The sequence below is a fragment of the Antedon mediterranea genome, chromosome 4, assembly GCF_964355755.1.
Source record: "Antedon mediterranea chromosome 4, ecAntMedi1.1, whole genome shotgun sequence".
Classification (NCBI taxonomy): Eukaryota; Metazoa; Echinodermata; class Crinoidea; order Comatulida; family Antedonidae; genus Antedon; species Antedon mediterranea.
Genome location: NC_092673.1, coordinates 28,700,690 through 28,713,730, shown reverse-complemented (window position 1 = coordinate 28,713,730; position 13,041 = coordinate 28,700,690). Strand labels below are relative to the sequence as shown.

Here is a 13,041-nt window from a genome sequence, read left to right as displayed (position 1 = left end):
ACGTAAGTGAGTTGACCCACCATAAGCAACGGATTATTCGAACAGCTGTATGTCAATGGTCAACTCTCTTGCATTGCATCTACGCCCTCACGTTGAATCTTAGTGGAAACCAAACTTGAGATTTTTTTTTTATTTATTGATTTTATAAGTTCAACTGTGATATTGGATTGAGCATCTATTTTGAGACTCCTATTCTGTGAAGCATTTCCAATATTGAGAAAGTTATTATTTTACAGTTACCAATAGTTGCAGTATATATGCTGGACGAATTAATTCTATCAGTTGGTAGTGAAAACCGTTGGTTGCCAATAATAAGGCAACAGAGTGTGTTTGCGCTGCTCCTCTCAACTGTACAAGCATGTATGGAGGTAAGGTCATCCTTGATATGCCCTATGGGGCGTGTGGCACATTGTGGTGGACGTTCGACTACTGATTGTGAGATCGAGGTTCAAATCCAACTCTCGTCGCATTGCTTAGGCAAGATACTTTACTTACGCTTGCCTCTCTCCACCCAGAAGTATAAATGGGAACCCGGTTAGATCAAGACACAACTTTGCGCTGATTACTAGCTGCATTATGGGAGTATGTTTCCATACGTGTTTTATCAAAAAAAATGACTGGGGTAATAATGTTCAGCGCTTAGAGGTTTCACAACATTAGGCGATTTATCAATCCAGGATATTATTATAGGACTTTAGCATCAATCAGTTAAAAGCCTATGGATGAATTTGATTAATCATTACTCTGTAGGTGTGGGTGGGTCTATACCTACATGTGTTGTAATATATAAATCAAAAGTTACAAATTACTGACAAAAATGACAATGATGTGGCTATTAAGCAAAGAGCTCAATCAAAACGATAAAGTACAACTACCAGAAAGAAATTACAGAGCTTTGGGTGACACTAACCCCTCCTCAGTCAAGTGAGAGTACTTGGTGATATAAGATAGGCATGAGTTTCGTGTGTTGTAATTTCTAGTTTTAAAATTAAAAATCGATTTAAAAAAAGTACTGTTCATTTTTTACATACTATTTACTGAATGTTATTTTTTGTTTGTTTAGTCTATGAAAGGTTTGGAATACGTTGAATCAGTCCTCTTGCTATTTTTAGACATCGCTACCTTCCCCGAGGTAAGTTATGGTCATCAGCATTGTCAACATTAGGAAAAAGATTTTATTTGCTTTTTATGTTTAGACTATAAACAGACTGCAATCACAACATTTAATTTTATAAATATTTGTCTTTGATTTTATTAAATGTTTAGGCTGCTGAGGGATTGCAAGTGACTGGTCTTATTCAACATATATGCTTACCATTGAGTCGAGTTTACACTAACAATATACCACAAACAACTAAGGTAATTTCTTTAGTTAATATTAGTAGCTTCTTAGTCCAGTCCAGTAGAGACTAATCTAGGCTGCTTCTTCTAATATCATGTCTGGTTGCATTGTTATCCAGAGTTCCCTCTTATATGCAGTTTGAATGAATGTATGAATGAGTTAAGGTCACTAAGATAGCACACTTATTTTGCCTTTAAGCTCTGTCTACACTATCAAACTTTATGTGACAACAAAATGTGGACAAGATGATCACTACCATTTTTGGGCATATCACTACCATATTTGGGCATATCACTACCATATTTGGGCACATCACACCTTTTTTGTCAAATTAGACAGACAGAGTTTAAGTCTCACCATCAGTACCCACAACTGCATGTTGCAATTTCTGAATCTTGTCTCTTTTCTCAGGCTGACAAGACAGAGAGTAGTGTGACATGGCTTGGTGTTTACAGATTGTCATTATCCCTAATGACTGGTATGCTCACAACGTTAAAACATGGCTTCCTGACGGATGCGCTAAACTTTTTTGGAGTCCATCATGACAGAATGCAACAGGTAAGATTATAATATTTTATTTATTTCAACCATCAAGAGGGTAACCCTTCCAGTTTAGCCCAGTGGGTTAACTGATATTGAGAGGCCCTATTTAATACAAATTAAAATATACAGTATTCAAACTCTTATAACAACATTAAATCTCACTTATCATAGCACATATTTTCAGGCATCTAAGAGCATTTGTATTCCACGCCTCAATTTGGCCCTTTTTCTGCTACCCTTAGCCTCATGATCTCATTAATCAATCAAAATAACATATATTTCATTCATTCATAAACAAACATAAATATCATTTCTTACAATATACAACTTGAAGGGGGCACAGATTTAAAAAAGCAAAGCTTGTGCCGAAAGTGCGAACAGAAAATATAATACTCAAAAATACAATTTAAAAACTCGTAGTGCTGTTAGGCTTAGATATTTCCCCAGGCACAGTTAACCCTATAGTTGGAGGGTAAGAACTACCTTACCAGGGTAATCATTATTATGTTTAATCTTACCATGAAAGAAATATATAGGAGATGCTTTGGTCTGATTTTTGTTTATAACCTAATTAAAAAACAAAACATCCTATGCTACAATTTTACAATATGCATCCTTGCGTGCTGATCTTATCATTTCCGGAAGCCTCTGTGTATAGTCCATTGTACCGCTGGCGAGTGTGAGCATCTCCAACTTCTATTGACGATTTCTGTGTTTTGGAGTAACTAAAACAAACACAATGTCTATATGTGTATATCTTTCCTCCATGATCTTACCATGTATAAGATTACTAATAATAGCTTGATTCACGTTTTCAGTGTCTGAAAGCAGTTGAAAGCAACTACACTACATCATGTCAGAAGGAAAGCGATCTAACAATGCAGTTTATATTCCAATTGTCGAAATACTTCAAGGAGTGGAGGTTCCAAATGCCGCAGGCTGTTGAGCAGATCCAGGCCAGTGTCTGCTACCTGTGTCACCATATTATAGCCTTGCTGATGAGGCCTAGACTTCTACAACATCTTATAGAGGTACTGTACTCATTATCTTGTTGATGAGCTTTTATTGTGTATGACTGACCACAAGTCAACATGAGTGTTTGCAAATGATTCAAGAAATTGTATTAGTCCACTTTAAAATGGAAATTTGTTACATAATTTAGACAATAAAAACAAAGCAAAAGTACATCGAAATGCAAATAGCAATGTTAAAATACTATTAAAATGTTAAAATATTATTAAAAGCACCATAGGCTGTGAAAAATACTGTTAAAGCGATTCAAATAAAAAATAAAAAATTGCAACAAATATTTATCGACGAACGTTAGTAGATAATAATGCTATTTACAACAAATATGTTTCCCTGTATTTTAGAACATCATAAAATATATATGTTGAGTCGAGTGGCCACAAAGGTACCGTAAACCATAGCTATACAATTAGCACAGATGCAAAGCATTCCTGGAGTGAGTGCCGTTTGGTGGCAGCTGTTTATCACAAAGGGACCCTTAAGCTCTGCTTACACTATCAAACTAGTTGAACAAAAAAAATGTGTGATATGCCCAAATATGGTAGTGGTATTCCCAAATATGGTAGTGATATTCCCAAATATGGTAGTGATATGACATCATCATGTCCATATATGGGCATATCACATTTTTTGGTCACCTAGGTAGGCAGAGCTTTAGAGGAGAAGAAAGTTGTTGTATGTGTTGTCCACACCTCTGTGCAATTTCCCCACATTTACATTTTTTGTTGATAACACTATATTAATTCATTTATCAGTTTGACAAGAAAGGAGGGAAAGATGACAAAGTACAGATTGTACACAGTATGGGAAGTTTAACTAGACTGCAACACCAGACGTCTACAGAAGACTTTGATTTGCCTAGTACAGAATTACAAACAGTGCAGTCTGGGTGAGCTTTTTTTATTGTCTGTACATTCAATAGATATGAATAAAAGTGAATTAGAAATAAGAAAGGTGGCTTCACAAAGAGATGTAACATAATTTAAATAATAGACTTCATTTTCTAGCAGATGATTCGCTTTTCGTGTTTTTATAATTGATTAAGCGAAGTGAAAGGATTAATTATACACCATTTTGTATGGACATGTTTTTTTTATTTCCAATGACATAATATTGAAATATTCAACCCAGACATTACCATATATTTCATAGTTCTAAAGTATGTACTCTACATACATACTTTAGTCTTAATAGGTTTCTTTTCCTTGATGGCATTTATTTTCATTTTTCTTCTTACAGGTTGTTTACAATCGTTGGCAATGGCTTGGCAGCTCTTAAACATTTTACTCCAGATTTCTTAGAAATACTCTGCAGTCCAGTGAGTTTTCCTTCTAACCTTAGATAGGGTCAAGGTTTCACACCCATTTCAGTTCACAAAACAACAATATTTCAATATGTATTATGTCATGAGTTATGTTTACTGCATGAGTATCGAATATCATTCCCTTAGTTTAGTTTAATATGTTTTTATATAATATATTCAGTTCACAACCAACAGTGATGAAACCACCACTAATAAAATAATGATATAATATAATGCACATTTTTATAAGAAAACACTTGTTTAGTATATGTGGTGACTGTACTTTAACGTTTCATATGTGATGGTTGAGACTCACAGCTACTGTACTAGGATAAAGGCCCATTTACACTAGGACGTTGATGAATACATAAGCATACATTTTTTTTACATAAAACAAAAAAAATTAGAAAGTTATTGTCCTAGTGTAAATGGGCATTAACAGTGAAGTTTTGAGATGGTCGTTTCTAGCTTTGGTGTCTATCCATCTTTGAAGATTCTATAATATTTTTTTTTTAAAAATTCAATATGGTCACTGTGAAGTGCAATTACATCTAGAAAATACTATCATATATGTATTACTAAATAAAATTAAAATTATTGTTCTTTTAGATTATAGACGTATCCGAGTACCCATTACTATTTGCGTTAGCTTTCACGAGTCCAACAGTCGATCACGACTCGGCTCCATCGTTTGGTTCTCTTGTTGCTTGTATCAATACGTGTGTTAGATTTCTTAGCAAGGTAGGTTGGGTCAATCTCATTTATTGTATCAACTTCTTTATCCGCTTCATATACTAAATTTCCTTCCATTTATATATTTATCATCAATATCACCGCCAAAATGTTTCCTACCTTTTATATTTGTATCATATTTGTAGCTTGAGGGTGTTAGAAGTACATCACCACTAAGGTCACCGAGCAAGTCACCACAGGCTAGACTAGTACCACTTAAGGACTCACCTATCCAAAGGTAAGAATAATATTAATTAATTCCCTGCAATTTCTGAGGTTTTTTAAGTAAAGATAATGCATATTAAAAACATTAAACCATTCCTTGTCTTTAATGTATGTTCTATGGTTTAACAGTTAGTTAGTTAGTAATTAGTTAGTTTAACAGTTAGTTAGTTAATTAGTTAATTTAACAGTTGGTTAGTTTAACAGTTAGTTACTTAGTTAACAGTTAGTTACTTAGTTAGTTGAACAGTTGTAGTTAGTAGTAATTGATAGTGAAATGTGATGGTTGTGGATATAATAATAATGTACAGTAGTGGTTATATAAAAAAAGTTTTTTTTAACAGATCTGTAGTTATGTTTGTTTTGGAAAATGCGTTATTTCTGATAATGTCGCAATGTCTACGCTACCTGAAGGAGCCTACGTCGGTTGGACAACGAGACAAACAGCTTCTAAAGAGGGAACTCGGATCAGAATTAGTAAGTTTTTCTTTTTTTTAAATTAAACTAAAAACAACTCCTCAAACTGTAGATGTTTATTAGCTGTTCTAAAAAAAAATACATTAATTTAACTTTAACTTACTTACATTTTAAAATCTATTCTTGTAATTAAAAGGAAAAGTTTACATATTTTAGGAATTATTTTTCAAATTAGTTACAGGTGCTGTAAGGCTATCTCACACCTGTTATGCAAAATTGCACATTTTGAAAAACATTTTAATTGCTTCGTGTATGATTTCCAAGATTAGAGAATGAATATGAGCAGATAAGGTGTATGTTGTTGTTTTTTAACGTGTATGGTTATGCGCGATTCAGATAACATGGGCAGGAAATTACTTGAAACCTGGTCATGATAATAAACAGTAATACAGCCAATTAATTACTTGTCCTTAATTATCTAACTGATGGATTGCATTCTATAAATATTAAACAACATTAATTAGTGGTTAATGCCTTTAGGTAATCGCTTGTTTCCTTTTTCTTTATCAACTCTTCCTTTCTGCTCATTTACGAGAAGATTTGATTTTTGTTATAACATTGCTACTGTGCAGTATGTTCCTTGATTTTCAACTTACACGCTTCAGTGACTTGTTATCAAAATCAGATTCTCGTGTCAATTTACAGGTTTTCAAAAATCACAATATATTTTTGTCGACATCCTTTATTTGTTTATTTTTTTAAATTTCTATATTTATAACAATATCCTTTGACTTTTATTAGAGAAAGTTTAAATGTGTTTTTTCTGTCTGAGAAATTTATTTCAAACATTTTTTAGTATGTCTATGTTGATAATGATATCTTTTCACAACATTTAAAAAAGACTTTCAATTTTGGTTACAAAATACATGTTTTTAACATAAATTGTTGTAGTATTTATAGAAAAAATCATATCTTTTTCAACCACAAGAATATTTAATATTGATATCCTTACCATTTATATATTTATATTTTGTTCATATAAATAAAATCATTTTGAGATATAGTATATCTACTGTATATTGTGGGCATACCAATGGACAAATGAAACTGACCCGTTGCGTGTGACACTAATGTACAATGTCCAGTTTTAAGGGTATTCGTGTGTTTATACAGGAAGCGTTGGTGCCAGTCAGACTGTGGGCGTCTGTCCAGTATCCAACTCTTGTTTCTTAATGTATGTGACTTAGTCCATGCCATCATATAATTTACAAACAAATTATTACTGTAGATTGTATAGTAGATTGTGGTTATTGTGCTCTGTTGTTTTTGTTTGTTCAGACATCAAAACAAGTGTTTTTTATACACACACCATCAATATATCAACACACAACACAACATTTCTGTGCCAATAAGAAAGAAAATGAGAAATAAATTACTAAATGTATTACCTTTATTTATATATTTTAATGGTTAGGACATCTATAAATCAAGCAGAAGGTTCCGGGTTTGAATCTCGGTTGGGGCAACTTTTTCTCATTATCACAGATTTCCTCATATTTATCGTTTCAAATTAATTAATTTCGGTATATCACTGTGCGGTTTAGAATTCTTGTTCTGTGTTTGTTGTGTTTATACAATATTATTATGTCATTTTATTATACATGATTACATTTTTACAACATAATTATGTTTTCATGTGTATTTATTAATATCATTCAGTTCATTATAAAAGCAGTCTTTTCACTGCCTTATTTTTTCCACCAACTTTCTAAATTTTCATTTACGGTACCAATCAAGTTTTTAACAATTGTTTTATCAGGGCGCATTTCTGCAAACATTACAGAGATTCTTTCGGCGTGGAGGGAACGTGTCGTCACCGGGTGTGACAAGCCCGCTGTCTCTTGGTAAATCGTCATCGCACCATGGACCATTCACAGACAATCAAGAACAAGCTTACTTTAATCTTGTCAGGCAATTTGTCAATCAAATTTTGAAATAAATATAAATGTATATATTTATAAATTTGTCAGTAAAGATTACAATGAACTTTTCTGTTTGAACTACTCTTAAGCTTAGCTCACTATCAAACTGACAAAATAAAAGTGATGTACCCATATATGGACATGATGATGTCATATCACTATCATATTTGGGTATATCACTACCATATTTGGGCAGATCACACATTTTTTCAAACTAGTTTGATAGTAGTGTGGACAGAGCTTTACTATTGTTCATAAAATTAAAATAAACGTTTATAGCCTAACTTAAATTTTCTTTAATCTTGGTTTTCACAAGGACAGAATGCAAAACACAAGTTAACTTTACAAGATGAACAGTCGCTTGTGATTGGTCAAATTATTTACGTTGTGCTTACGTCCGTACATTGCGTTCTAGTGGGAACCAAGCTTAGTTTTGTTTTATTGCACCATAGGTCCATGATTACACTAACGTTTATAAACAATTAAAGAAAGGAAGGATTATATGAATAAAAGTGTTGACGCCACAAACGTGCATTATTTTTACAATTTTATTTGTTTGCAACAAATAAAATGTTTGTAATTGATAGCATTGTTAAGTCAGAGTACCAAGGTTACAGGATATCAGATGTTGAATTGTAAAAAAAACATAAATATTGTAGATTTTTTATTACCAATTAGCCAGCAACCATAAATATTGAACGACATTTTTATGTAACAACTTTATTTGTGCTTTACTAACAAATATCGCAGGAGAATGTGCTTAAAAAGTTACCAATATTCTCTATAATAGTACAGTTAGCCTTGCATTAGTAAAAAACGAAGATAGAAAATTAAAAAAAAAAACCCCAACCAAATTTTTTGTTATAACTACTTCATTACTGCTCTGTCTACACTATCAAACTAGTTTGACTAAAGGTGTGATGTGGCCATATATGGTAGCGATATGCCCAAACATGGTAGTGATATGACATCATCATGCCCATATATGGGCACATAAAGTTTGATAGTGTAGACAAGAGCTTTACACCAATCATATGCTGCACTTGGTACGTCATTGATATTTTTATAAAGAAGTTGAAAAAAGAATGAATAACCAGCATTAAACCCACCAATTACCATTTTGTAAACATTATCTTCTAAAATAGCATTTTAAAAACTCTGAAATGACCTTTTTTTGTAATCAATAAAACTAACTACTTATTTGTACAAAGTATTGTGTATTTTTTATCATTTGAGTATCTTGTCCATTGCATTGCTATACCTCACAATAGAATGCTTAATTTTCTCAAAGCTTGGTTGATTGGTTTCCATTTAGACTTAGCACCAAGGCGTACGCGCAGCGCAAGTACGTTGACCAATGACAGTTCAGATATTGCGTCGTAATTGGTCAAATCACTCGCGTTGTGCTTGTTTTCTTGCGCTGCGTCCAAGTATAAGATCAAGTTTTTAGATGTGTCATTTTAATTAGCTAAATTTATTACCGTAATGCTTAATAATTCCTGATGTATTTTCCCAAGCAAATTTAAATGGCATGACATGTATAATATGCGTGACAATGTTAGTAGAGAAATAGTATCAGAATGTAGACTGTCACTGCGGGCAAAGTATTACTTTATTTGCTTCGATACATCCGACATAACAGCACGTTGTCAAATGAATTATAATTGATACTGTCAAAAAAGCGGCAAAACAACCACATTTATAGCCGAATCATTTAGAAATATTTTAAAGGAAATGGGTATTTATTTTGAAAGGGAAAGAGGGGCTTAGAAATACATGTGAAACAACCTCACGTGGACTGATAGGGATGCGATTTTCAATTTGTTTTATCTTTTCACATGATCACCGAGAACAGTTGAACCGAGTGCCTGTCAACCCTAGAATTGGAGACTAAAGCTCTGTCTACATTATCAAACTATTTTGACAAAACAAGTATGATGTGCCTTGGCTAAATATGGTAGTGATATGCCCAAATATTGATATGACATCATCGTGGTCCATGGGCACATCACATTTTGTTTTCACATAAATGTTGATAGTGTAGACAGAGCTTAATGTATTGTATACAACAACACACAACCCTACTATTCTAGCCATCCACTCCTATGTTTTTTATCTCCTACCCACATTTGTCTAACGATCTCGGTAAATTCTAAATTAGTCCTACGTCCTATCCATGATTTAGCTTGATATTCTTATAAAACATGATCACATAAATTTATGAGTTTGTTTACGTACCAAAATTATAAATAATACTCTTTTTTCCCTGAAAGCTCTCCCAGGAAGTTGAAAACATTGTTAAGATAAATTGTTAGGATTTTGGCATACTGTATAAGGAAAACTGGCCGAACGTGATCCCAATCAATTCATTTCTGTACGACGGTATCGAATGCCATTTCCAGGAATTCTAAATTTAAATTCGCTTGATAACATTTATTTTCACTGTAATAACGTATGGTTTTAGTTTGATTCAGAAAAGAGGTTTATGAGACAGTCACTGCAATAAACAGTAACGTGTATGTTTATAAAAACAAAAGCTTGCTAAATAAAATGTAGTTGTAGTCAACAAACATGTTGTCTTTAACAGAAGGGGTAGAATTCGCTTCGAAAACTAATGAATTACGAAGTTCTTTTCTCCAATCTGCTATGAGGCTTTTTAATGCAAATTTTGTTGCGAGGTGACAATCGGACTTTTTATCCAATTTGTTTTATCTAATTTTTATATGACACATTTGTATGATTTTTTTTTTACTATATTGCCATTTTTTACACCTTGGTGTCGTATTGTTACCCATTTTATCGTATTTTTAATATTTTTATATACTTGACAAGCATATAATTTTTTAGCCAGGTGCTTGACGAAAAGAAATAATTGAATTGAATAGTTGTCGCAGTATCTGCAGTAGAATACATTTGCAATTGTCCCAAAATCTTTAAATGTTTCAAACGTAGGCCAATAATATTAGGTATCCACAAATGATGTTTTAACATATTAATTTAATTAAGTCACGTTTTTATCTCCTTAATTATTATAAATCGACGAAACGTATTGTTCTTCATTTTAATGCAAGACGGATTTTTGCCAATAACATTATTGCTTAGTTTTTCTAATTTTCCGAAAATAACAATTATGTATTGTTGTTCTAAGTTCATTGACCTAGGCTAGGTTATTAGTTAATAAGCGCATATTGATATGTGTACGGGTATTTAACAATCACAACACCCATTGCTGCTGCAAGAACACTTCTTTATAATATAAAGAAGTGTTCTTGATTATGTGGATCTTTGTTTGACTTTAAATTTCTTTAATTTATAATTATCCAGAATTCCTAAAATTTGCATACGATCTGCATCAATCAAAACGTGTAGTCCACCTGTATGTGTATGTGTATTACTCTGCCTAGTAGTGTGTTAGCGGAGAAATAAGCTTCTTTCTGGAGAGTTCTTGAACTATAAAGTATCAATTTCATATGGTTTTATTGGATTTATATTACTGGTTGTATAAAGAAGATCCATAGAATAAATGGAAGTAAGTTTCGTAATGTTTTAAGAACTTTAGAAACTCTAAAATTATAAGAAATATAGGCCTAATATATATATATATATATATATCTGTATACGAATATCGAGGGAAAGGTTAGTCTCGGTGTTTTCTTGGACAGGCTCAGCTCCCTCATACCACAGGTCGCGATCGTAGCGAGTAGGCATGTTTATATTCCATGCTACAGGTCGTGGAGATCAATTCCCTGGCCAGCCATCAATTCCCAGGTCAGCCATCAATTCCCAGGCCAGCCATCAATCCACAGGCCAGCCATCAATCCACAGGCCAGCCATCAATCCCCAGGCCAGTCATCAATCCCCAGGCCAGTCATCAATTCCAAGGCCAGCCATCAATTCCCAGGCCAGCCATCAATCCCCCATGCCAGCCATCAATTCCCAGGCCAGCCATCAATTAGGCCTATTAATGTATTTCAATTCATTTTTCCTCGAAATATTCTAGTTAAATCTATAAACTTTATGATGAAGAAAGCGCTGCGTCACAACGCATCCAGACGTTTAGTTCAACAACAACAGTGATAATTCGGCGCGACAGGGCAGGCAATTCAATTGAAGAATTCCGAAATTTAAAAAAATCATCTTATCATTTAAAACTGATCTTGATCCATATCAATGCCAATGTACTGTTTGGAGTACGTCACAGTATTTACAATTAAGCGTCTTCTGCACAAATACTTTGACGTTCAGTTTTGTTTGTGAGCGTTTTAAAAAAGCTCACTAAATATCTTGTTGATTGATTTTATGTGCGGATGTCGTGCCTAACGTGTAGGATAGGTTTCCACGGCAGCAGGTGCAGTAGCTTAGTGCGTGTCAACTGTCAGTCGTCCACACGAGACAAACCGCATTCCGGTGATGGCACTAAACCCAAGCCGCTGATAAATAATATAGGCCTAGTGAAGAAGAATACGCCCTTTTCTATAAAATTTAAAAAACAGACCTAAAAGTGTATATCATTGACCCTCGAACATGTCAGGAGTTTCTCCTGACGTGTGATGTTTGAATGTGATGTTTGCATTACCCCAATGTGCATCCGTAAAACTCAATATGTTCTTACACTGTTTTCATGTTTTCATATTCTCAAAATAATGAATCTTTATGAGTACAATGGTACAAATTATTGATGTTATGAGGTGAAAGATGAACAGTTATATTTGCAATTAAAAATACTACACATTTTCATCTTTCACCGAATAAAATTATTGTTTCATCAATGATAGGCCTATCTTATATGAAAATTGTTTGCCTTGCCAACTTTTTTTTGTTTAAGTTTATTTTGCAAACGGAATCTGCGAAACGATGTTATTTATAAACCTCCCAGGATACTGTTTGGAACAAATTGTATTAGAAAGAAAACTCTCAGTTGTACACAAATTATAAAGTTGAACCTTTTTACGGAGTTAAACATGTATAAATCAGGCATACTGATCTTGTAACCACGACCTATTATATACCATAGCATGCATGTATCTAGAGTAATAAATACTCCTATGATAGATAGTATGTAGAGGTACAACACTGGGGAATAAGGTGACCGTAGCTATGTTTGTTTGTGCAAATTAATTACTCATTTAAGTTCATGTGATTAGATGTGTCAAGTCAGTTTGTATAGGAAAGGGCGCGCTTGAGTTTTGATCATGTTATATTATTATGGAACTTATGGTACAAAGTAACGTTGAGCAAAAATGACATTCCCTAATACCATACTTGCTTCTTTATCAGTATTTACGGTATGAATCGTAAATTCTTTTGTTAGGCACTTGATAAATAATATTTTAGTATAGAAAACAATATTATATTACATTTTTTAAATAATTTGTTAATCTCCTGCAGTCTCATCATACCCTAGCCTATACCAAGGAGTGCGATAAACTATTAAAGGCGCGACTGCGTGTCGGTTTTTGGCGTCAAAAAAC

General features: G+C 33.3%; 1 protein-coding gene across 1 annotated transcript in view; it reads left to right on the top strand.

Annotated features, from left to right (window-relative positions):
• LOC140047167 (nucleoporin NUP188-like) overlaps positions 1-8,758 on the top strand; it is a 28,466-nt gene extending 19,708 nt beyond the window's left edge. Inside the window, exons 38-48 of the mRNA XM_072092022.1 lie at positions 237-368; positions 1,064-1,132; positions 1,267-1,359; positions 1,754-1,900; positions 2,704-2,916; positions 3,670-3,803; positions 4,154-4,232; positions 4,827-4,958; positions 5,096-5,187; positions 5,516-5,648; positions 7,408-8,758. Of these exons, the coding sequence (XP_071948123.1) occupies positions 237-368; positions 1,064-1,132; positions 1,267-1,359; positions 1,754-1,900; positions 2,704-2,916; positions 3,670-3,803; positions 4,154-4,232; positions 4,827-4,958; positions 5,096-5,187; positions 5,516-5,648; positions 7,408-7,587 (1,404 nt within the window). The 3' untranslated portion in view covers positions 7,588-8,758. The remainder of the gene's footprint in view (positions 1-236; positions 369-1,063; positions 1,133-1,266; positions 1,360-1,753; positions 1,901-2,703; positions 2,917-3,669; positions 3,804-4,153; positions 4,233-4,826; positions 4,959-5,095; positions 5,188-5,515; positions 5,649-7,407) is intronic.
• Positions 8,759-13,041: the final 4,283 nt, after the last annotated feature.